At 38.8% G+C, this 26,217-nt stretch overlaps 1 protein-coding gene across 5 annotated transcripts in view; it reads left to right on the top strand.

Annotated features, from left to right (window-relative positions):
- Nucleotides 1-6,389: 6,389 nt before the first annotated feature.
- The window catches only part of COMMD10 (COMM domain containing 10), a 105,542-nt gene continuing 85,714 nt past the window's right edge, over nucleotides 6,390-26,217 (top strand). For 4 of the 5 annotated variants that reach the window (XM_066181348.1, XM_066181352.1, XM_066181347.1 and 1 more), the window contains exons 1-4: nucleotides 6,390-6,472; nucleotides 6,619-6,709; nucleotides 9,559-9,669; nucleotides 11,405-11,560. In XM_066181348.1, coding sequence (XP_066037445.1) covers nucleotides 6,441-6,472; nucleotides 6,619-6,709; nucleotides 9,559-9,669; nucleotides 11,405-11,560 — 390 coding nt within the window. In that variant the 5' untranslated portion in view covers nucleotides 6,390-6,440. The remainder of the gene's footprint in view (nucleotides 6,473-6,618; nucleotides 6,710-9,558; nucleotides 9,670-11,404; nucleotides 11,561-26,217) is intronic. The other variant, XM_066181350.1, reaches the window with a different exon arrangement.

The following is a 26,217-nucleotide window of genomic DNA, read 5'->3' on the forward strand; positions in this document are numbered from 1 at the left end:
GAAGGATCTGGAGTACAAGTTTCATTTGGAAAAGCTGAAGAAGTTGGGGGTGCTTAGCCTGGAGAAGGCTCAGGGGAGACCTTATCTCTCTCTACAACTACCTGAAAGGAGATTGTAGACAGATGAGTGCTGGCTTCTTCTGGGTAACAAGTAATAGGATGAGAGGAAATGGTCTCCATTTGCACCAGGGGAATTTTAGATTGGATATTAGGAAAAATTTCTTCACTGAAAGGATAGTCAGGCATTGGAATAGGCTGCCCAGGGAAGTGGTGGAATCACCATCCATGAAAGCACTCAAAAGACATGTAGATGGGACACCTGAAGATGTGGTTTAGTGGTTTGACTCGATGATCTTATAGGTCTTTTCCAACCTTAACAATTCTATGATTCTATAAAAACACCCACTACCAAAAAAATCACAGGAATATCTTCTATGGTGTTTAAAACACTCCGGTAATTGGATCTGGTGATGTTCTCTTATGTACTTCACTGGTCCCCAAGTATCCTTTGACTCCTGCCAAGAGTCCAAATAGCCCACATCATATCTGAGCTATATTTTTTAAGGTAGGTGGAATTCCTGCTGCCGTGTCAGGAGTTAGGGATTGTTTCTTGTTCCAGATGTGCCATAGACTCATTATAGTCTTGATGGAACAAGCAGCTCTTTAAGAAGATAAATTTGATTTATATCGAGAGGGAGATGGCAGCTTTCCTTTGACATAACCTCAAGATATGAAATGGACAGGTTTCAATTAATACCTATTTCTTTCTATTTTAAAGCAAAAACCTAAACTGTTTATTATGTGAATTCCTGTGGTAAGGCTACATCTTACATTTTCTGAGTAATGTGGTTAATACCAGATTGATGAAAATCCCATTGTTGAGTTCATTTGTGTTACTCTTTTTAAAATGGTCTGTTACTCAGTCACAGTCATAGCTACTACATGCAAAGTCTAAGAGAACGCCATCACAAACACACCTACTGCAACGTGGAAATAGAGCACAAAACCTGAAAAGAAAAGAAAGGTGAAAGCCAAGATAAAGAAATAATAGGTCAGAGGCTGTTCTGCTGTAGTCTGAAAATGACTCTACCATTGCAGTGATCCTGCTAACTTTTCCCTAAATTCCAAATGAGCAGTTCAGAGTGCACAAGTATAATTCTATTAGGGTAGATGTACAAGGGGAAGAAGAAAACGTGTTACACATTTTTATATGGACTGTGAAAGTTAGTGGTAGATACAAATAGCAACACAGTACCCAAATCTGATATTTTTCTTAGGCAATTACATAATACCACACTGCATGACATTATAGTTTTAAATCCCTCAAGGGAAATGGCAGAGAACACTTTGTAGTCTCTTGTGAGAGTGGTTAAACTCCAGATGACATGAGATTATTTTACACCTTATGAATCAGTCTAAACAGAATATGATTTTCCCTATGCAATATGTTTGCTCTAGAAAGCTATTTAAAATAAGGGAAAGCAGATCGATGAATTCTTCCTTAAGGTCTGTGTGTCCTTCTCTCTCTTTCCAATTCCTCCTCTCTTCCCCAGTTTATGCAGGTTAAACTACTTGTGACTCTGAATTTACTTTTCCTGTCTTTTCCTTGTCCATGTGACAGTTTTGCTGATGGCTCCCAGTGATCCCACTCTGGCTTACAGAAAGGGAAGAGTACAGATAGATATATATTAAACTGCATCCTAAACTAAGATAGCATCTCTCAATCTCTTGCCAAAAAATTGATTCAGTTTCTTAATTTGAAATTACTGTGTCTTCCACTGTATTTCCCTTGCTTATAATCATTATCTATCTGGAAAAAGATACTCACCTTCTGCCTTATTAGATGTTATTACTGCAAAGAAGCCAGTCTCAGGGAAATGAACAGTGTGCTCCCATATGATTTTTGCATAAAGATGCTTCTTCCCCTCCTAGCCTCCTATGTACTTGGGCATTGTCTTATTGGAGTTGTTTTAATTCCAAAGACTACACTGTGCATCTCCTGCCTTTTACTGATTTGAAAACTCAGAAAATAAAATAAGACCTATGCACAGTATGTTGTTTGCCTTCATTGCACTGAGCTAGACAACAAGCTAGAAATCTATCCACTAAAGACAGTCTCTACTTAACAATGTGTCTACCTCTCTGTATCTGAAGTTGTCACAACTCTGAGGGAAAAAAACCACAATAGCTGTCCTTTCATATTGTATTGGATCCTTAAAACTGCTCCTACAACGAAGGCCAATTAAAAGGAAGTATTAATATAATTATTAGCATGTGGCTCAGAAGAAGCAAAGGCAAGAGCCATTAAATATTATGACTTTTTAGATGTGAAGTTATGTGAAAGACCATGAACATTTGAGGCTTTATCAGGTGAGTTAAGAGATGGGAGTTTCGAATACAGCAAGTCCAAACCTGTATTGGGGCACAAGGCTGACTAGCTAGCCAGCTGTAGCAGGACTACCACTCTTGTCAACCTCTATTTCTCTGCTACTAAAAGGGACACACAGTGCTGATTTTTTCCTTGCTCAGTATTTGCAAGTCCTTCATGCAAAGTTCCACAGTGAAAAATTCTGTAACATAGCACGTCTGAAACACAGACTAGGAATACAATAGATGATAGCACTGTAAAACAACAGGCAGAAAATTGAGATCTTCATTTTCAAACTAAGCTCCCACATTTTTACATAAAAATTGCTATGGGAATCCTGTCCAAATGGGGACTTAACATTAGATAACTTAAGTATGCCACAAGGTATTCAGTTTACCTTCAGTGCTTTAAAAACTACGAAGAACAGTCAGTCCTGGGAAAAGTCAGATCTGTGATTCCAGAAAGTCTACATATTTCAGTTACAAGACCACTAAACTGTTCCCCCAGCTTAAAATGAACTTCTGCATATGGCAAAGTGCCACTCAGTCCTGCTGCATCATTAAAAAAAAAAAAAAAAAAAAAAAAGTGCGAGAGAGAGAAAAGAAAAAAAGACACATTTTTGAATTCTTTTCCAGACAGTTTTCATTATCCTTTGAAATACCTTCTGTAAGAGCACAATTGAACTTTGTCTACACCCATCCATTCTATGGTAGAATACAGATTTGACTCACTTTAGGGCAAAAACTAAAAGAGATGGACTAAAGAAATATAGACCGATACTTTCTGAATAAATTTTCAAATATCCTTAAATACATATTTGCACCAAATGCATTACAGGTGCTACAGCTCTTTTGAGTTGGCATGGAAGGATGGGGTGATGAGGGGAGAGCAGTGGATGTTACCTACTTCAGTGAATTATTAAAAAAATATGAATATCGACCTAATGCCGATATCCAACTATGACGGACAAAAGACTCTCTAACAGTTTAAAGTTAGAAAGAGTATGTTTAATTACGACGCCGGGCAGCGTGCGGGATAGCTCCCAAATACACATGCGCGCTCACAGATGATCACAAGGTCTTTTTATGTACAGAAGTATTGAATACCCAAAACACAAATGTATATTTATGACTTTAGTACATCCCATTCCCCGCTTTGTATGGTAATTAGCCAAAAGCTATTAAGCATTCGTGGTTTGTTCTTTGAAATGGGTCAGTGGTCTTTTTTTATGGGGCAGGGTCTCAAAATGATGAAGTAAGTGTGTCTTCTTTGTTTTGACTTTTTAACCTTTTAGTGTTGCGTGACAACTGAATCCTGTTTTCCCAAGAGTATTTGATTTATGAATTTATTGTGCTTCTTGAAGCCTATTGATTAGTCAGAATACACAAACAGAAGTTGACAGGCCTCATGATTTATCAGTTCCTTAAATCTGGCTTCTGCTTATCAAAAGGGAAGTCTATCTGTCTTACTTCAGCAATATCTGGTTTAACTAAAATCTTTAATTCTTCAAAATTAATGTTTCATCAGCTTCAGCAAGGCTTTTGACATTGTCTCCCATAGCATCCCTGTAGGTGAGCTCAGGCAGCGTGGGTTAAATGAACAAACAGTGAGATGGATCAAGAACTGGCTGAATGGCAGAGCGCAGAGGATCATGATCAGCAGAGTAGAATCCAGGTGGAGGTCTGTAGTCAGTGGCATTGCCCCGGCATCAGTACTGGGTCCAGTCTTACTCAGCTTCTTTACCAGTGACCTGGATGAAGGGATTGCAGCAAGTTGGCTGATACAAAACTGGGGGGAGTGACTGATCCACCTGAAGGCTTGCTGACATTCAGTGGGACTTTGATGGGCTGGAGAGCTGAGCAGAGAGAAACCTAATGAGGTTCAACGAGGGCAAGTGTAGAGTGCTGCACCTGGGGAGGAATGATCCCAAGCACCAGCTGGGGACTGACCGGCTAGAAGCACTGACTCTTTATGTCTGTGTGCATACAAGTGTGCATGTTCTATACCAAATGTGGGAGAAATGCTGCTCCTCCTAGATTTTCAACTGCTTAAATTGTTTTAAGTTTTAAGTTAAGTTAAATGCTGTTAAGTTGATGTACTGCTTTAAATGCTATTAAGTGCAGTGCTGTTTGACCTTTGGGCTGTATTCCCCTTTATCCTTCCCCTTTCTGTCTTCAGTGTGCCTTGACCATCTTGTAGGTAGTAGAAAGGACATAGAGAAGCTTTTATATTAAACCTGTTTTTACTGATACTTTTGCCTGTGATTTTTTAAACAATCTTAAACACTCATTCATGAGATGGGTACAAATGCAAACCAGTAACAAATGAATGGATGTTTGAGAAGTCACAACTTTTTAGAATTCTTTTTTAGTAACAGAAGAGGTATTAGGATAAAAAATTATATAATGGTGCACTTGACAGTACCTTGTCAGGTTAGATTCCTTATTTATTGTTTCCAATCAGGTGCTCTCTTTCCTATGTTGCTTCAGTAAGGGTCTGAACACAGAATCATACAGGATAGAAGAAACTTCCAGGGTCTGCAAATCAAATCTCCTGTGTGAAGCAGGTCCAGCTGGAGCAGGTTGTCTAGTTGAGTTCTTAATGTTCATTCTCCTGATTATTCATTTTAAATATTCATTTGATGCAGCAAAGTGTGAAAGAAAACACTTTAAAATAGGTCCAGGTTGTAAAACCAGAGAAGTGGCAGCAAACCTGAGCAGGACATCTAATACCTGTATCAACTTGAACTTTATGAAATAAGTAAGCAATTGTCTAGACTTCCAGCCGCCCTTACTCATTTTGCCTGAACAAACTTTATAAAATTCTGCTCTCAGGGGAGATTTCCTAGAACAAAAAGATATGTTTGGTTTCTTTTCAGCGTGGAGCAAAACACTCATTCTTCTTTTCAGCCAAGAAAATTTCTTGCAAGAATTGTTTGTTGGTTTTTTTTTCATGTTTTCTAAGAGCACAGAAAACCAGATTAAATAGTTGAATATAATTGTATTTCACCCCAGAACACTAGCTTGGAAAATGTAATGGCCACTCATAACAATGACTGTGGGTCCAACTTCTGGTAAAAATTTGTTTCAGTTTAAGACAATTTAAAAAGTGGACACTCTGAAATTAACAACCTCCCCTTACAGTTTTAACCAGTCCCTTTCTGCCATAAGGGGAAACAAATATGAACAGACGTAAGTGAAAAAAAAACACCAAAAAACCAGTTTACATGCGAAAACAGCAACAGGCAAAATACAACAGTGAATAAATAGATACACTAGATACAAAATAGCTAAATCTTACTGGCCCTCCAGCAAAAAAGAGAAATTTAAAATGGTGAAGTGACTGCCCCTCCAGGATGGCGGCCCCCCATAGCCGGTCTGAAAGCCAAAGGGAAATCGGCGACAAATTCCTCCTGAGACGGTAGGAGCTTACGAAGCAGTTCTGGTGGCTGATGGAAATCACTGGCATTGCTGGGGTGTGACTCTGGCCCCGCCGTGTCAGGCTCTCAGCCTGAGGGGCTAAGCAGTGCCGCCACACAGTGAGGGCTCAGGGATGTGACTCAAGGACGAGCACTGGTCCCCGCTGCCCGCTGGTGGGCCCCAGGGCGCCTCGAACCCGTCCCCGCCGCGGTTCAGCCGCGGCCCTTCAGCCGCCGCCGCTGCGCAGCCCCGCGGGGAGCGCCCTCAGGCCGTCCCGCAGGGTCAAGGCCCTTCTTTCTCCCAGGCTACCAGTGAGAGGACACAGCCTCAAGCTGTGCCCAGCGAGGTTAAGGCTGAACCTGAGGGATTTCTTCACGGAAAGTGTGATTAAACATTAGAATGGACTACCCGGGGAGGTGGTAGAGTCACCGGGCCTGAGGGTGTTTAAGGAAAGACTGCTCGTGACACTCCTGTGCCACAGTCTAACTGATACGGTGGCGCCCGATGATGGGCTCGAACACGACGATCCCAGACGTCTTCCTCCACCTTACTCATGTCGTGATTATTCTGTGAGTTCGCGCTGCCCCCGCTGCGAGCGGCACATCAGGCTTGGCCCCGCCAGGCCGCCGTCGGGGGCGGGTCCGCGCCGCAGCTATGGCGGCGCCCATCGTGCCGGAGAGCGACAGGTACCGGCACTTCGGCGGCGCCGCTCCCGCCAGGGCCTGACCGGGCCTGCCGGCCCATGGGGGTGAGGCAGAGCAGAGCAGGTCCCGCCAGGGTGCCGGGACGCAGTGGGGCCAGGGCCCCTCTGACCCTTGTTCCTTTTTCCCAGCATCTGCAGGGCCGTGTCGCTGCTCAACGCCGTGGACCCGGGCCGGTTTCCGCGGCTTCTCTCCCGCCTTCTCCAGAAGCTACACCTGAAGGTTGGCGGGGCGCGGGGAGCTGGCTGGGGGTGGGCGGGGTGGGAGCGGGGCTCGGCGGTCCTGGAAGGGCGCGGGGCCGGCCCGGGCCCGGGCCCGGCCGGAGCTTGGGCAGCGCGGTTGCGGAGCCTGAACCCCCCTCCGTCTCTCCCCCTCACCACCCCTTGTTAAGGATTTTAGATCTTAATTTCATTCATCGCTAGTTCTTCAGAACTACGTCGGGGAGACGAAATAAAAGCCGGTTACGAATGGCGTGAGAAGGTGAATGGCATGAGAACGAGTGATGGTGCTTGTTGTAGCACGCTGACTCCAGATGCTGGTGCCTCGGAGAGCGCTGTCTGAGGACACGCGAGTTGCTTGGCCTTTTGCACAAACTCGTTCTCTGCTCTCAGGAATGTCGTCCACGGAAATCGGATTTGCTCTCTGGTTTGCAAAAAGCCAGTGCTTACACACTCAAACGAGACATTGATTATTTATTTCAGAATTGTGCAGGCCCGATTTTCAGTGGTATTCCCCAAGTCAAGCACCCCAACCATCAAAACTTTCTACCATTTATACGTTTTAGCAAACAAAGGCTTTAGTGTTCATTGGCGACAAGTTATGTAGTTCTTATTAGTTAAAATTCCGTGTTCTACTGGTTTATGACTCTCTTGCTTCCCATGCCAATTAGTCTGCATGCTCAGTCTTCCTCTTCCTTTGAGTCAGTGGGCTTCTTGGATTTGTTGTCCCTGAACTGGTGGTCCCAGATTACGCTGCAGGAATTACCTTATACCCAGCTGAAGCTGATTTCAGCATGGTTGCTGAATTTGCTTTATCAGTTTCTCCCTTATCTTGGGAGTTCTGCCAAATGTCCTTGAGGCCCATAGATTCTGCATTCTTTGTGTTCACTATCAGTGGTACATGCTTATTCCCAAAATTTGTTAACCTTTCCCTAGGTCTGAGGTCACTGATGTATGTCAAGCCATAAACCTTAACAAGGCAATTCTTCCAACAAGTAATTTGGCTTTCTAAAACCTGCACATCACTTAGAGCATGTTAGCTGCTCTCTGTTTCATGGGTTAATTCACCTGTCTTGTTGATTAGGCTTGGAAGTATACAAAGATCAACCATCAAAGAACATTCTTTCCTAAGAAAATGTTACATGTTCCGCATTTTACAACACAAAGGAAACACTAAACAGGTGTTTTATTTATTTTTCTACATTTACGTATGTCCATCAACTAAAGACACCTGTGGAATTGAGGATAAAAATGAAATCCAGGGCTTTTAGTGAATATTTCTGTCATCTTTGCAGAAGATGTTTTTGATTGCAGAATGTAAAAAAAAAAAGAAAAAGAGAAAGTAAATCAGTAGCCAGTTTCATTTCACAGTGCTCAAATGTTAATTGCAGGTCAACTCTAAACTTTGTACTAAATATTGCACAGGAAGCTGTAAAATGAATCTTACACCAGGAGTTATTTTGTTAGTTTCATTGTCTTACAGTGTCGTATTTTGTTCATTCCATTGTTTTGTGCTTAGAAAAAGTATAAAAAGAAACATGGAATTTGTTTTCTGTATGCACATATATAAAGACTAAATGATAAAATATTACAGGAGCAGCATGCAAAAATTGCATTATATTAAAGATTATAAGTGTGAGACTGTAAGGATTCATTTGGTTCAACTGCTGGTTTGGGTTTTTTTCTGTAAGCATCACTAACTTGGATGCTGCTGTTATTGCAGAGAGTTTTCTCTGTTGTTTTGTTCGAGTTGTTTTGTTTGTAACTCTTTGGTAACTGGAAAGTATCACCCACTTTTGGGTTGTTTGGTTTGTTCTTTTTACTACTCTATAGCATTATACTAGCTGTTCACAGTTTTAGTTGGCATTTCCATGAGCTGAAGTGGTTATTGTAATTCAGCCCAGTCAATCTCATGAATAATTTTACTTTCTAAAGTACCTAACTAAGTAACTAGTTAAATTGCTGGAAGCTTGAAATGAACTTCATTGCCTTAACAAAGCAGAACTGCTCTGCTATTAAGGCAATGAAGTTCTCTGTGTTCTGTGTGCAGTGAAGTTCTCTGTGTTTCCTTTTAACAACTAATGATTCAAATAATGTTTTCATTTTGATACTCTTGTTATAAACATTGTGATCATTGAAAGTTTTGTATAATTGCCTTATTTTTTTATTTGGACAGCTAAATTGCTTTGTTTGTCTAGCTTTGCAGTTTTGGATTACTAAGTGATCTAAATATGGTGTTTGTTAGTAATTGGGTTTTAAAAGAAGGCAGTATCTGCATTTTAAATTACTGTTTAATTTGCTGTAGTGTAATAAGTACAGCTGCTGTATTTTAAAAGTACAGCACATTCTCAATTGTCTTCAGTAATGCAGTAGGGTAACAGATTCGAACTGAACTTTCAAAATATACATTAGGCCTTTATTTCTTTTGAAACAGCATGGGTGATTTTTAGAAAGATATCCAGAATGGAAGAAGCATACATAACTAACTTTGCTACAGTTTTGCCTTCTGTTTTCTGGGGTCTGATTTAAGTAATGCGCTTTAAGTTATGTACTTGCCTTATTTTTATTTATATAAGGTTGTTGCAGATCTGATAATTGAAAGAAGAAAATTTCTGTAGTGTCTATGAGGTACAAAGAGAAAGGTTTTTCTTCTGATGTATGTCGGGTAATCCTGTGGTATGTGTTGGCTTTTAATTTTGATTTTCAGTGAGAGGAATTGCATTTGCTTTGTGATTTCTATTTTAGAAACAACTGGATAGCCACTGGGTCTCTTGAAGATGAGGAGAAAGTTTTTGATAAGTATGTTGTTGGTCCTTAAATGAAATGTCAGGACTAACGTTTTTTGTGCTTCAGGCTGAAAGTACCTTCAGTGAAGAGGAGGAAGAAAAACTTAAAATAGCTTTTTCATTGGAAAAACAGGATCTTCATCTGATTCTTGAAACTATGTCATTCATTTTGGAACAGGTATTTTGTTTTCACCATTAGGCATTGATAAATGCATTTTTTATATCCAGCTATATATTTCAAAAATAGGACAGTGAAGTTAAAAAGGAATTAGTGAAATATATCTGTGGTATATTTTGGGGTTATGATTTAACTGCTTTTTGTTTCATACCTTTCTGATTTGGATGGGACTAGGTGCCTTTGTGCAGTGTTTTTTTAGCTAATGTAGATATTAATGCTAGAAGTGAGGCCTGCTTGACTCCAAGGGAACTCTTAATAACTATGAGATACTGTATTCCCTCTTATTCTTTGTATCAAGCCAGACATGTGTTTTGTAAGTTCTTGTGAGAAAAATCCTAGACAACATTACTGAGCACAGCTTAAGTTATTTTAAGAGTCAGTTATGGAAAATTTTCATGCACAGAAGCAGTCTGTACTGAGGTGAACAGGCACAACTAATGTAGCTCGAGTATTCGGAGCAGTGGATGACTGCATGGTGCAGTGACCTTGTAAACAGAGAAGGTTTTCTGATTACTGCTAAAGCTGGGAAGGTGTTGTGTTACCTGGTAAATATGGTTACTGTTTTAAAAATTGTTAAGCCGATGATATCCATCCATTTCATGCAAATATAGAACGTGGAGTCTTGTGCAGAGGGCATGCATAGTGATGGTCTTTTGATGGATTTAAATTGGGTCCTTTCTTACACTTGTCAATTTATGATCAGTTCACTTAATTATCACATTCCACTGCATTAGAAATAAACCAGTTCTCCTCATGGCACCCATCCACCAAAAAAATCAAAATAAAACTTGAGGTCACCTCCAGACTGGAATTTTAAATTTTCTTCTTGGCAAAACAGCAGAATTACCTGTTTACTACCTTGTCCTGATTTCCTCAGACTGCTTAATTTATATCATAATTATTGAAGAGGAACAGGAAAAGCAGTTAATTCTCTTCTTGCTTCTTTTGCATTAAAACAAAAAATAGAGGGAAGAATATTAATATCTGCCAAAAAAAAAAAAAAAAAAAAGAGTCCCAGATGTACTACATATTGTATGAGAACTCTTTGTTTTCCTGCTGATAGGTATGCTTCTTGGAGCAGCTGCTTGTTCTGTCAGATAATACCTGTTTTAACAGCCCTTTAGTCTGTGGAGGCATTATAGGTAGAAAGACTGCCATGCAGTCTTTGCCACATATGTTGTTTCCTTTTTTAACCTGACCTATTGCTGCCACAGTCCTCTTTTGATAAAGATCCATATGGAGTGTCTTCCACAAAAAATTGATGCTAATTGGGAGGTAACTCATTCAGTTTAGGCAAGCTGTTCTTGATTTTTCAGAATATTACCTCCACGTTTGGGTTTGCTTGAATAGTGTGAATTTGGAAAAGTTCTCCTTTCTTGATGGTCACAATGGTCTTCAAAGCCCATCTTTTTTTCTTTAGATAGCTGCTTTGCCATTTTGTGCAGTGGAAACCTGTACATACACTCAGATCTGACTTATGTCTACTTTTTTTGTAGTTTGTCTATCTTGAGAAGAGTAATTTGTAAGACTGCATTTTGAAATAGTTACACTTTTCTACCAATAGTTACACTTGTCTACCAAGTAAGAGGGTTAAGATGAACAGGATGCATATAATTCCCCTAGTGGAGTTCCTAGTAAAAATCTTGTGTGACCACAGTGGCCGTTTATGCTAGAACATGTCTGCTATGACTTGTAGATCAGCACTTGGCAACACCATTTATTTTTCCTTCAACAGGCAGTCTATCACAGTTTGAAGCCTGCTTCATTGCAACAGCAACTGCAAAGCATTCACCTGGATCAAGACAAAGCAGAAGCATTTGCTAGTGCATGGGCGACTGCAGGTCAAGATATGATTGAAAAGTTCAGGCAGAGGGTTTTGACCCCTCAGAAGGTAATGTGTGTGGTTTTTCTTCTGAGAGAGAATAAAGTTGTATTAGTTCAGTTTGAAGCAAGGAGGTTAAACTAAGGGGCAAAGTTTGTGACAAGGTGCTTGGTCAATTACAGGTAGTAGATACATTTGTTGGAGACAGTTGAATTCTGTTGTCTTAAAGAGATGCTACATGTTAGCTGAGCTGCTGTAACTGCTGTAACCCGGCTATTTATGCATCATGAGCAACCCGCATACTGTTTGTGAACAGGCTTTACAACATGGCCAGGGGACAATGTGTTCGTGAGCATTGGTGGTGATTGAGCTCATCAGGCTGGTCATTCTCTACACTTGTATCTGAGCTCCTGCCATCTTTAATTTTGTAAGCTGCTTGCGTAGTCAGTTTTGCGAGATACTCATTACAATTTTATGGTGTTTTTCTACAATGGCATATAATCTTGCTTCCTGTGTGCATATTGCCACTTAAAACTTGCTATATGCTATAGAAGTCTCATTGTATATTTGGACATAGACGTCTATATCTATGAGAAGGTATAAATTACATAATTTTGTTGATTCATAGTAACTCTTCAAATGCATAAGGAATTGTATATAGAGCACACCAGTGTCAGCCAGGATCAAATTTTTAGAAAGAATTCTCAAACACAATTCAGTTATTCTTACTTTATTTTTATCATTGCTTTATATCTTGTTGGGTTAAGATTCAGTTTGTTAATTAATGGTTTGGTGAGTAAGAGAAACATAGAAAATAAATTGTATATATTAAGTATACATGATGCACAGAGAGAACTAGAACAATATAATTTGTATCAGCCTGCTTGCTCCTAAATAAATCTAAAATTTCACTTAGGTGTAAAATTCACATTTTGAGAGGAGGAGATATATCTATGAAACAGATTAAAGATACTCTGAATTGCATCACAGTTGATTTTTTTCAAAGTATTTAAACTTGGTCCTTTGTAAAACTGGGTAATTTTAGGCACAAAACTTAGAGAATTCTGGTATGCAAAATTACAATAACTCATGAATCTAACAGAATAAATGACTGATAGTATAAGTATTCAAAAAAAAATCAGCAAGATATCTTTGGTTTCTTTTTTTTTTTTTTTTTTTTAATAATATTACCAATGCGAAGCGTACAAGTCCCAGAGTTTAAATGGTTTAGTGGTACAGTAAGTATAGAACCAGATATGACTGTCCATTGAAGGAGGTAAGTAATTTGAAAACCAAGTGAAATAAAGATTATAAGGTAAACTTTTCAACATACAGAGTATATGTGCAGAACGGAAGGCAGTTCTGAAGACAGCCTACAAAGCAGATGTCTTTAAAAATTTTCTTCAGGCAGACTATGCATTAATATATATATTTTACTGCTGGCTCCTCCGTGAATGGGAAACTAATAAAAACACCTTTCATCCTCTTTAATTTTCAGCTTGTACCATACATACCTGTGGTCACTCTGTGACCTGGTTTGGGAATGGCATTACTCTGTTACTGGTCTCCAGTTTTGTGAGCCCTGTAACATACAATGTTTCTGTTTTATGTTACAGTCTAAATTCAGCACCGTCTGCTAATGGAACAGTGGTTTCCTACTGTAATGCATCCCATATAAAGAAGTTTTAATCTGTAGTTTTTAATTGAGCGAGGAGGAAAGCAACTGCAAAAATATTGTAGTGCCATTTACTTGCTTTTTAGTGTGAAACCAGGTTTAAATACAGCTGTGTGCCCCTACATATGCTTAAACCATCATTTTTCCTCCTGCCTTTTTGCCCAGATAACAGGTTGAGTATCAGTTTGAGTGTAACTGGAGTTGAAACTTGGATTTGCTTTCTCAGTTTGTTTTGAAAGTCTTTGAAGTATTACTCCTGTAGACTTGAGAGTTTTCCTTAAAGATTAAGTTCACAAAACTAATTGCTGAATAAAGAATTTGTTCAGCTAGCAGAGAGTAAAATATTTTTAAAATTGCATTGTAATGGAAGAACAACTTCCCCTGTTCTTGTAATCTTCTGAATCTCTTTGTATTATCTTACAAGTGCAGTAGGTGTCTGCCGTGTTTCATTCAATACTGTGTATAATTACAAATCTGCATATATTTTCTGTATTACCTTTCTGTACCTTGAAAAATAGCAAGCAAAATATTCTCTTGTGGTACATTGCTGTCCTAGCCAATTTTCTGTAAATGTTCATCATCATCCCTTCAATTGAAGTGAAAAAAAAAAAAGTTTATAATCCTGAAAAATACTTACAGAAGGGTGATTGCTTTTTGGATTAGATATACAATTTAGGTATTTATATTGATTTAGAGATTATATTAACTTACTTTTTTTGTACAAAGGGATTTGTATTGAATTATTCATACCCTCTTCAACATGTAAATATGAGTGTACAATATTAAACAATTGATCCTATAAATATGCCTTCTATATCAGTATTAGTTTACGTGGCCATATATGAATTCCCAATTTACGTTGTTCACGTCTCTTCCAAAAGCAATATTCTGTACAGAAAAAGAATGACATATTATTGCAAGTTCTAGCAACATAATCACAGAATAGTTGAAGTTGGGAGGAACCTCTGGAGTGTATCTGTTGCACCCCCTCTGCTCAAGCAGGGACATCTAAACTGACTTGCTCAGGACCATGTCTAGAGAGCACCTGAACATCTGTGAGGATGCAGATTCCACAAACTTCCTGGGCACCTTATGTTCAGTTCTTAGCCACCCTTGAAGTGCCTAAATGTTTTCCTGTGTTCAGAGGGAGCCTCCCATGTTTTAGTTCATGTCTGTTGCAACTTGTCCTATTACTGGGCATCACTGTAAAGAGCCTGGCTCAGTCTATATAGCTTTCCTTCACACAAGGAATTAAGAAACTCTCTTGTGGCTTCTTCTCATATGTGAGGTGCTCGTATCCCTTCATCATCTTGGTGGCCTTTGCTGTACTCTTTCCAGTACCTACATGACTCTTATACTGTGGAGCCCAGCACTGATTATGCTACTCCAGGTGAGGCCTCACCATTGTTGAGTACAGGGGAAGGATCATTTTCCTTAGCCTGTGGGCAGTACTCCCCCTAGAGCAGCCCAGCATGGCTCATGGTTTACTTGGTGTCCACCAGGACCGTCAGGTTCTTTTTCACATGGCTTTTTTCCAGTTGGACAGCATCCAACTTGTGCTGGTGCTTGTCCTCTTCACTGCAGGACATTTCACTTCCTCTTCATGAGAAGAACTGTCAGACCATTTCTCCAGCCTGTTCAAGTCCCTGTGGATGGCAGCGCAACCCTTTGGTGTACCAGCCACTCCTCTCAGTTCTTCTTGGACCTCACCTGGAGTATTGTGTGAGGAGCTTGCTAAGGGGCCCCCATCATGAGACAGACTCAGATCTGTTGAAATGGGTCCATAGAAGTGATGCAAGGGCAGGAACACCTTTGCTGTGAAGACAGACTGAGAGTAGGATTGTTCAGCGTGCAGAAGAGAAGGCTCCAGAGAAACATTGTTGTAGCCATTTAGTACTTAAAGGAGTCTTACAAGAAAGATGGAGAGAGATGTTTTACCAGGGCATGTCTACCAGTGGCAGGACAAGGGGCAGTGGTTTTAAATGGAAGGATTATGGATTTAGATTGGATTTAAAGAAAGAAATTCTTGATGAGGATGGTGAGACACTGCAGCAGGTTGCCCAGAGAGGTTGTGGTTGCCCTGTCATTGCGCACATTGAAAAGATTGGATGGGGCATCGATCAACATGATCTAGTGATCAAGATGTTCCCAGCCCATGGTAGGGAAGTTGGACTAGATGATTTTCAGAGACCCCTTCCAATCCAAACCATTCTGTGAATGAATGCTAGTTGTTGGTTGTTTTTTTCTTTTCTCTTTCATGTTTTTTTTTTTAAATGCATACAGGCTTTTTGATTATCACTGCATGTTTGGTAGGGACTGTTGCTGACTGTTGAGGTGGTGTGCAGCACTATATATGAATTCAGAATTTAGTTCATATGTGATTCTTGCATGTTAGTAACTCTAAATTTTCTTTAAAGCAGCTTTAGTGGGTGTGTAAAGGGGTTGCATGTGTGGATCCAAGTGCAGAATCAGGGTCATGGTAAGCATTACTGAGGTCTTAATAGTTCTGTTCCAACCCATACACAGTGTCCCTGCACACACCCACAAGACAGAGTTTATGAAATAACTAGGAAAGATCTATCTGGAATTTTATATTGTTTTTTATTAAAATCTGGGTGGCAAAATAATTCTGAGTCTTTCCTGTTATATGGTACTTAGAGGTTGTCTGTTACAGAGGTATCCAAATCCTGACAGTTCAGTATTTTCTGTTGCATACACAAGATGGACTGGGCAGTAATTTTTCATTTCTGTTTCAAAACAACAAGAAATGACAGACAATTTTTTTTTTTTTTTTTTTTATTAGGGATATGGTTTACACATTAAGAAAATATTGGAACCTGTGGGATTGATTAGCTTATGGTCAAAACTAGTGGGTAGCTGACTGTCCAAGTTTGTTATTTCATAATAAAGCTAAAAAAATTGACTTCTGTCATTTTTAAGAGTAGGCCAGTGCATCTTTTGGCTTACAGAAGTGTTCAGGTTTGGACTCGAGACCACTAGTTATTATGAAAAATAATTTCTTAGAGATAATTTGTCTGTATTGACAAGTTTGTTCTCTTAAACCAGATTCTTTTCTTGCCTGCAAAGTACAAGTTTTTAAAAAGTAGTATTCTGAGTTCTGGGTCTGTCAGTTCTTTGCAAAAGGTGTAGGTGGTAGTGTGCTGGTTGATATCTTCATTGGGATGACAAGTCAAATTGTGTTTGTTAGAGCAGCAGAACAACTATTTTGTAGAATACTTGAGGTGAAGTTTTCTGTGGCATATTGAACACTATTTCTAATTGTTTGAGAAAAACTATTCTTTTTTGAAGATAGGTTTTTGAATTTTTTGTGCAGACTGCTTAGTAGATAGAGATGTTATTGACTTGAGAAATTAATAAAAACTGTGGAGTTAAAATAAAGCTGTACTGTTTAATACTGTTTCTCATTTCATCTTTTCATTTTTCTTCAGTGAATTTTTGAGGAGCCTTCAGCTGCACAGAGCTTTTAATTATGTATATTCTGCTGTTGCATTAATTGGTTCTTTGGTCCTTACTCATATGACAGCGCCTTTTTTATTTCTGCTGATGATAATACAATCGTAGTTAATTAAGATGATGGTATTTGTTCAATTTTTTCCTTTGAACACATTCTTAATCTGGCCTTTAGAATGATAGGCCAGTGATAATAGTTTGATATCAATCTGATCCAGTTTTTAAGTATTTTCTTGGTAATGTATAAGTTTAGAAATGAGGACACACTGATCAGATTAAAATGTATTTTTTTTCTTCTTGCAAAGAAGAGCTAGATTTTTGATAGGGTTCACTCTGAATTCTCATGGCAGTTTTACATCAGTTCTGTTGCTTTTCTCCACTTCTCTTCCCCCTAATATTATGTTATCTGTATTTTTCAGTATTCTGTGCAAATCTCTGTTTTAGAGGCAGATCAAGCTAAGTGCTTCATAGCTTTCTAGTTTTGGAAGACTATTCAGGGTATCCTTAAAATATGTGAAAAAGATAAAAGTCCTATGTTGCCAAGCAAGAGGAGTTTTTTATAGCTTTCAGACAGCATTGCTTAATATAATGATGCGTGGGAATGCAACTAGTGAAGTTATATACCTAAAATTCTTGACAGAGCTGTCAGTTCAGTATCTTGAGTGCCTGTTTGAAGCCATATGGGAAAAACTCTGAAAGTGATTTTCTCAGAAACTGGCCTTCCTGCTAATGGGTGTATTTGTAATGTTAATATGCTAAATTCCCTCTGCTAAATGCTGGCACATCTACAGAAATACCCTGCAACACATGCATACTGTGGTTATGCCAAAAAAAGAAGAGAATTGCTCTGCTGTGTGCGTTTGTCAGGGCTGAAATTTTTTTTCTGATATCAGAAGAATGCAAAATGAAGAGGAATGCAGCTCAGACTATAAGAAAGGATTTTACAGTTTCTTGTTAGTGTCTGATCAACTAATCATTCTTACAGTGGCAAGCTGAGATCACAAAAACAGTGTTTTACCCATGGGCATTGTCACAGTAAATTGTGAACTAGCTTGCATTAGGTGATGCCAATACACTCACAGGGACAAAGAGACTGCAAATGATGAAATACAAAGTAAAACCACAGATTTTTATACCTAATAAGATTATTTTAATCACCTGCTAAAGCACAAATGGGTCTTACTCTTTTACTCAGCTTTGTTAGTAGGAATTTTAATTGTTTGCAGTTTTTAGGTACTACTTCTTCAGGATTTTTTAATGAGTTGCTTCCTATCCTTGCCCTCTTCTGTCTTCTACCAGGAAAATATTAATTATGAAGGTTGGAAGAAGGTACATTTTGAGAATATTTAGAAAGATCTGTAAGTTTTTTTCTGTTTCTACATGCAAAATAGCATTTTAAAAAATTATAAAAATGAGTACTCTCCTCATACTGTCTAACTTCCTGTGTAATACAAACTATAATTTTTCCTCAATATGTAAAAGTGCTTTTGGAATAGGGGTCTGGTTGTGATTTCAAGGCTTGAAATGACAGGTAACTTCTGGGTTTTCTTTTTTTTATGATTACTAAAAATGTTTGCCTTATCTCTAATTAAAAACTGTCAACTTAATCTTTCCTCCATTGGATCTTGTTGTATTTTCTGCTAGATAAAAACACCAGTCAGCCATGAGTTAAAAAAGCGGTCACAGAATGGCACATTTTTACTGCAACTCTGTGCTCACAAATTTGGCACAGACGGAGCACAACAGGACATTTGCAATTTGCACAGTGAACCCCTAAATGCTACAGTTTTTGAAACCGAAATTCTGTTTCTAATGTTTGTCATAGAGTCTCTTTCTGTTTGCTTTCAAGTTAGCTGTTTATCAGTAAAAACCAGTTAAAGATGAAAACTTGCAGTAACTTCAATTAATGCAAAGTCTCTTGAAGTTGTTGCAGCTTAGCAGTAGTCTTACTCTATCAATTTCATGTTATGTTATTTGTTTTGTATCCTTCCTTTTGAAGCACACCGGTTCTTTTTGGAGTGTGTCTTTTTCCTGATCTCCAGGGTTAAAGAGATGAGGGGGTTCGATTTGAATATCGAACAGAGAAGTCTGAAAATACTGCTTTTCTTGGTATACATGCTAAGTAAAGTTTGCTGAAGAGAAAAATGATTTTATCCTTGAAGACAAAAATGGGAAATGAGAAGAAATTAACCTCCAGCTAGTCTCAATGAAGAATCTAGTTAAATATTTTCCAATAATGTGAATTTAGGTGCATAATTTGTGTATATTTTCCTTTTAGAGTTAAGTTCTAGTTTCCTTTCTAATTTTAATATGCTCTTACTACCTTCTATGAGAGGTAAGTGAGGTACTGGCTCTTTGTTTTGTTCCTGTTGCTTTTTCTAGCATTAATTACAAGCTGAAACTAACAGCTTATAGAGTTAAAAAACTTACTAATCTTCATTTTAATTTTTTTTGCTGCCTTAAGTTACTGTTGTTATTGGGGACAGTTACGCTGAGGGGTCGAAGAGTTGCATGGCAAACATAATAATGTGTTTGTTCACATTAGTGAAGATTCTTCACATTCAGTTACTCTCTCTTGCTTGGTTTAATCACTTGACAGAGTCTTTGACCTAACCTATTTTCAGTTTCTTTGTCGTAATAATGCCTTCTTTTGAGGCTGAGATGCTTTTCTTCACCCCCTGACAATTTTGCTCCATTTGATTAATATTTTACATGATTTTGTAAATTCACTGTATGCCTAGCCCAGTCCAGCTCTTTCCTTGCCTTTATACTATGGCTTTGTAATAATAATTGACTTAACTACCCTTATTTCTAGTTATTCTTGTCTGCTGGTGAAAAATATAGTCCTTCCCTTCCCTTCCCTTCCCTTCCCTTCCCTTCCCTTCCCTTCCCTTCCCTTCCCTTCCCTTCCCTTCCCTTCCCTTCCCTTCCCTTCCCTTCCCTTCCCTTCCCTTCCCTTCCCTTCCCTTCCCTTCCCTTCCCTTCCCTTCCCTTCCCTTCCCTTCCCTTCCCTTCCCTTCCCTTCCCTTCCCTTCCCTTCCCTTCCCTTCCCTTCCCTCCCCTCCCCTCCCCTCCCCTCCCCTCCCCTCCCCTCCCCTCCCCTCCCCTCCCCTCCCCTCCCCTCCCCTCCCCTCCCCTCCCCTCCCCTCCCCTCCCCTCCCCTCCCCTCCCCTCCCCTCCCCTCCCCTCCCCTCCCCTCCCCTCCCCTCCCCTCCCCTCCCCTCCCCTCCCCTCCCCTCCCCTCCCCTCCCCTCCCCTCCCCTCCCCTCCCCTCCCCTCCCCTCCCCTCCCCTCTTTCTTGTTTGCCTGTTTGCTGATGGTCTCACAGTATCTACAAGATTAAGGCAGTCTGGTTTGACATTACATTCTAGTGTTGTGTCTAGACAGGATCCATCCAGTGATTCTTACTTTCTTTTACCTTCATGACTGAGAAACATAGCAAAAATATCATTAAAGTTTCAAAGTTCAGTCTTAAAAATTTAGTATGAGTCACTGTAGACTGTGCCACTTCTGCTTAACTTGGCTGCGCATATGTGTTATGACTGATTGTAACTACAGACTTGTCGTTCATAAAAATCTTGAGCCTATTGTACTGAATCTGTTACGTGCGTGAGTGGTTGTACCTACAGTTTTGTGGATAGTTACATACTATTTTTATGGGGACTGTCCAAATCTTGTGTTTAATTTGAAGATTTGCGTAATACTGACAGCTGAAGATGCTAGTCACTTATTTTGTAATCCATATATACAGATAAAATATGAATATTACAAATTGTAAACCTGTCATTAAGGAGTACTTATCACTGAAACTACAAAATGCCTCAGTAGCCCATTTATGAAATGGGGATACTGAATTGCATTGAAGTTAAATAAGTTTGTCCAGTAGAGGGACAGATATTTAAGTACTGCATACTTTATTTTCTATTTTCTATTAAAAAATAGAAATGTTTTTCTATTGCTATTAAAAATGTGGTAAAGGATTGCAGTCAGAAATTTCATGAAACCATATGAAAACCCAGCTGTTTTCACTGCAGGATTGCTCACCTATGGAGCAATTGTTGCAGCAAGGTCTGCTGAAAAGAAGCTGCAACATCCAGAACTTCCTTCAGAGATGTTCATGCCACCTGAGTCAAACTGAAGTCAGTAGGAACAATGGAGAATAGAAATCAGTGTGTTTGAGCAGTCATCTCCCATACTCACAATGCTCAAGTTTCCATTCAGGAGAAAATTGGTGTTTGATCTGGGGCTTACTGTAAAGGACACACTCTCTTCCTCATGACAGATTATTTCTGTGATGAAGACCCTACCTGCGGTAATTGGTAAATTTTGGTCATCAGTCATTGCCTTCTCTTAAAAAATTGCCTCTTTTTTTCTGTTTTAGTATTTATTTGCTATATTGAGTGCACCTTTGGCTACATCCTGCTGCTGTCTCCCATGCAGTAATACTGTTTTCTTGAGCTGGAGAGAGTTTTTGAAGGAGTTCATAGGCAGGCATGTTTTGTTATGCTTAAATCATTCTTAAAATATTTTCATCACCAAAGCAGGCAAAATTGATATTTTCATTTCTATAATTTTGATTTTTAATTCTGGAGTGCTGAGTTTGCTGATAAAAAGTGTAATTGGCATCTCTGGCTGTAGATTTTAGATAGAAGAAATGGTTTCCTCTAGTTTTATTCTGGTGTGATTACACAGATATGAAGTTAGAGTAATGCATTGTAGACCAATTTTTAAAAAAATATATAATACACTTTTAGTCTTCTCCTATCATACAAAACTGATAATTGGTATTGCAACATGCATGTATAGTTTTAATGTATTTTCTTTAAGTGAAAATTATTCATTTATTTAACTGTGACTTAGTATATTTTTTCTAATTAGTTATTGAAAGATGAGGGGAAGAGCTCTCAAAACTTTAAGCATGAGTATTTTGATTTTTATTTTCTACAATCAATTGAGGCATATTTTGTCTTCAGTGCAGAAACTAAGTATGGCAGTCACTCTTTCAAGAATTAAACTGAGTGAAAGGATGACTGTTCTCGTTTTCCTCTAGGTTATTTGCTTAGAACAACCAAAAAAATACAAGTGAAAGAACTGCACTGGAAAATTTCTTACACTGATTATTTATTTCCTCAAAATATCTTGTTGAGTGGAGAACATTTTTAAAAGTTTTGTTGTCAGTGTGATATATACTACTGTAATAATATGAGAAAAAGATTTCCTGAGGATGTCTTTCGTACCCCATTATCTCTTTACTGTTCATAACAGTTTCAGTTAGGATAGTATGGATGCATAAATTACATAAACAGCTCTTTCAATTATTCCAGGAAATGCTTTATTCATAAAGTTGGACTATTGGTCTCAAATAAGAGGGAAAAATAATGAAGTGAATGAGTTAATATCTGAGATAAAATGACAAAATTCTGATTTCATTTGTTAAAATAAGATGTAATTTCTCTCTTTCTATAACTGTTGTATTTGGGACGTTATACGTACGTTGCTAAGGTATATGTGGGCAGAGATATTGAGTTAATTTTCCCCATTACTGCAAGCAGTGACATTATGTAGGGCACTTTTTCAGTTTGACAGGCTTCATTTTTAAGGTATAGTTTTTGCTCACACTGGGGATATTAAAGGGTAGTTCCTTTTTTCTTCAGTGATGAGAAATCTACTTCCTCGAGAACAGGCTGAAGGTTGGATTTTCATCTCCCTTTTATGCACTCTTCCACAGTGTTATTTACTCATTCTTAACACTAAAATAGTAGGTGTTTAGACTTGCAGTCTTAAGATGTCAATATTTACTTTTAATTATGAATTAAGTAGCCTATTAAGTAGGGAGCACTCCAGCATTTATTTAGTGAAGCTGAACTTACCTCCAAGAGTAGCTGCTGTAATAAGTGTAAACTGATACATGCTCTTACAGATACACCACATGTAGTAGAAATAGATAAGGAGACTGTAACTTTGAACAATAGTGCCGTGCACTTGTTCATTATAGTGTTTTTAATAGAAAGAGCTTCAAGCGTGTCAATTTCTTTCTCAGGCTATGAAAAGCATAATCTGGTGTTCAGTAACACTGGAGTTATCACAAATACCAGATCATTTTGAACTAAATGCTCTCTCAAAATAAGGATTAAATTGTTTGAAAATCAAATGAGTGGATCTATGTACCAGTGGGGCATGACACTAATTTCTGTATTGCTGTAACTGACTTACTTTATGTGCAATAGTTTGTTAGGCTTCAGCCTAATGGAAGATTGTTTTCTCTGGTGCCTGTAAAAAAATGAACCAGTAAGAAGTTATTGGCATTCTGTTTCTATTATGCAGTTTTTAAAAACTTCAGAAAAAATGAAGTCAATTTCATTGCTTCAGCATGTCCTCAAATTAATCAGACTGTCTGAGAATGGAAGTAACTAGATGCACTTAAACTCCCCTGAAGTCCGTCTTTTGAGTATAAAGACATAAAGTCAGGAGACCTGGATGTTATTTCTTTGCTATGCAAGTCTACAGAAGCATTCTGTGTCGTAGAAAGCTGCTGGCAGCCAAGAACAGGGGTGTCCATGTCAATCAAGCACCACCAGTGCCAGGAGGGGTCGACCCCACAAGGGGAGCCTACAAGAGAGCTGGATAAGAGGTTTTTACTAGGGCATGTAGTGTTAGAATGAAGGGAAATGTCTTAAAACTGAGAAAGGGTAGGTTAGTTTAGATGTTAGGAAGAAATTCTTTACTCTGAGGGTGGTGAGGCTCAGCAATATGTGATCCAGAGGAGCTATGGATACCCTGTCCCTGGTAGTGTTAGAGGCCAGGCTGGATGTGGCTCTGTGTAACCTGGTCTAGTGGAAGTTGTCCACATGTGTGACGGAGAGGGGAGTTGGAACTAGATGATTGTTAAGATTCCTTCAAAACAAACTGTTCTATGATTAGAAGAACTTAGTTTTCTGCCAAGATTTGAATTTGCAGAAGCAAAGGCTTTAGCTGTTCCTTAGCAACTTTGTGGCAATCTTTTGCTACCTGAAAGGGCACATGTTAGGGAGTTTTGTTGCTTTGAAAAATTCAAGCAGATAAACTAAACCATACCCTGTTGACAGTGGATGAGAAACTGAATTGAAATAATCTGCTGAAATACTGTATTATACAGCTGATTTTCAAAGAAAACAATTATATGGTAATGTTATCACTTTTATTTACCAATTACCTTTAAGCTATACTGAAAACATCTGTTGTTGTACTAGTAGTAGACTTCTACAAATTGGATATGTTAGTTTGCCTTTGGTATATGTTCCTTTTCCATCCAGGGCTTTCATAACCTATTTTCCTTCGTAAGCATAAAACTACAGGACACTTGCTGCTAGTTTGGAATTGCTTCTGCATCCTTTGCCCACGGGGCTTCTTAACCAGTTCAGCCCTGAACGGTATTTTTCTCCCTTTTTAGATTTTAAGAGGAAACACTGGTTTTGAGCATTTTTCTTGCTCTTTGCTAACTGCTAATCAGCATTTATTGCTCTGCCTGTGGAAATGCTCATGGTCATTTGCTTGCCAGAGAGGCTAATACTGGATATGACAGGATCTTCATACTCTTTCCTGTAGCCAGGTTATATGTGGTGGATTGTTAAGTAGCATTTAGCCCGTAATGCTGATTAATTGTCCCCTTATTTTGAATCAAGTATGTTTTCTGAATATAACGTTTTATTCTACTTAGTAAAAGCTAGGTGTTCTGAAAGCAGCAAATCTCACCAAGAAAATGGAGAGCTAGAACCTGAACAAAACAATTAGATCTTCATAACAGGTTAAATTTGATCTGTAAAGTAACTGGATGTCTCATAACTGTCTAGATGCCTGGTGGTTATAAAAACCTCAGTGCTGTTGATTTTATGTGTCTGAGCAGTATTTCCATAGTGTAGTTCTTGCAGGTTCATTGCTGTGTTGAGCAACTCATTGTTGCTCTTACTTTCTGTGAGTCTATACTTAAAGTGCTTTCTAAGGGGCAAACATGGTACCATGTTTGTGCTTTCTAAGGTGCCAAATCATGGATGAGAAACCATGCTTTGCATGGTATTGTGGCATACTGCTAGCACTGTGGTAAGAAGTAAGCTGCCACATCAGTGACTTCTGAGAGCCATATAATACTGGTCTTCTGTAGTTTCTGTAGTGATTTATTACGACCTTTCTAGAATCAGGTAATTTACGTGAAAATTCCAGATTTCTGCTTTAAAATGAAAACAAACTTCCAGTCTTTCTGGGTGTGGAGACAGTCAGGAGATGTGATCGCAGTTTATCAGCCAAAACTAACTCAAAAATATCCTCTCTTCCTCCTCTGGTACTGACTGAACATTTAAGCCTCTTTTTTCTGTCATCTTTTAAAAATACTCAACCCTGCTTCAGCAGTTTCACCAAAGTTGGAGATATTAGGTAAGAAATTTTAGGTGAGTACATATTTTCTGAAATTCTGTTCTACTTCATTGTCCCTGTTTCACAATACTTCCCCTTATTTTGTTTCTTCAAATTAAGTCCTTGCCAACCATTTTTTAGTGTCAGGTTCTTGTTCACTTGGGCTCTGTCATTGCTCTTTCAGGTTGGAGCCCTGCAACATGCCTATTATTGACATTTGTTCTGCTTTCCTTCTCAAAGTTGTAGTTCTTCGTTCTTGGTCTGATTGCCTGGTTTTTGTATGGTTAAGATGTTTAGCCTGAATTTCTTTGCCAAAGGACATTTACTTGATTTCTCATTGAAGAGTGTAAAATAAATACATCTGTGTAGTTGAGAGAAGTATTTTTTGACAATTAATATAGAAACTTGTCCTATTTGACAGACTTGAATTTCTTCTCAGTTTAGGTTTAATTTGTAATAAGGTTTATGGGCAGCAAATGTAGAAGTAAGGAACTGTGGTGAAGATATGCTGGGAGGAGACAAAAGAGTGTGTAAAAACACAGTGGGCTGTAAGAGAAATGGTGGATTCTATGGGTGTTAATTTTGACTGTGTGAACTTTAATTTAGCTGAAGATTGTGCTTGAGGTTTATATCAGCTGTAAAGGCTGCCTTGACATTCAATGCACTGGGCTTTCTCTAGAGAGTGACTTTGACCCAGATGTTTTCCCATAGTTATGTTACATTGGTGATGATCTTGTCTTACTGTGTAAAATACTACACTCGACTATTTTGTATGGAAAACAGTCTGCTGGACAGGGCTTGAGTTGTAAAATCTGATGTTTTACACTGGAAGCAAATGACTATGCCATCGCAGACAGACCAGAGGTGGTGTTTTAATGTAAAGGTGCTGCTCATCTTGAGTTGAAGGGTCAGATCTTATAGTGCTTTCTTCTGTGGATCTGCCCTGGGACAGCTTTGGGTGCCCACTGAGAGCAGTGTGTGTGAGGGAGTACTAGCTGGTTCAGCAGGTAATGACACCTTACCTCTTCTACAGCCGCTACTGAGTGGGTGCTGGAAGGGGGATGTGCGTGAGTTCTTCCATGTCTGTCGGTCCTGAGTGCCACAGTCATCTCTTCAGAAGCCTGAATGAAACAAGACACAAGAACTGAGGATTTACAGGGGTTGTTGAAAGCTTCCTCATATTTTTGTTGCCCTG

The sequence above is a fragment of the Chamaea fasciata genome, unplaced genomic scaffold, assembly GCF_029207755.1.
Source record: "Chamaea fasciata isolate MVZ Bird 193981 ecotype frontalis unplaced genomic scaffold, bChaFas1.0.hap1 SCAF_4, whole genome shotgun sequence".
Classification (NCBI taxonomy): domain Eukaryota; kingdom Metazoa; phylum Chordata; class Aves; order Passeriformes; family Sylviidae; genus Chamaea; species Chamaea fasciata.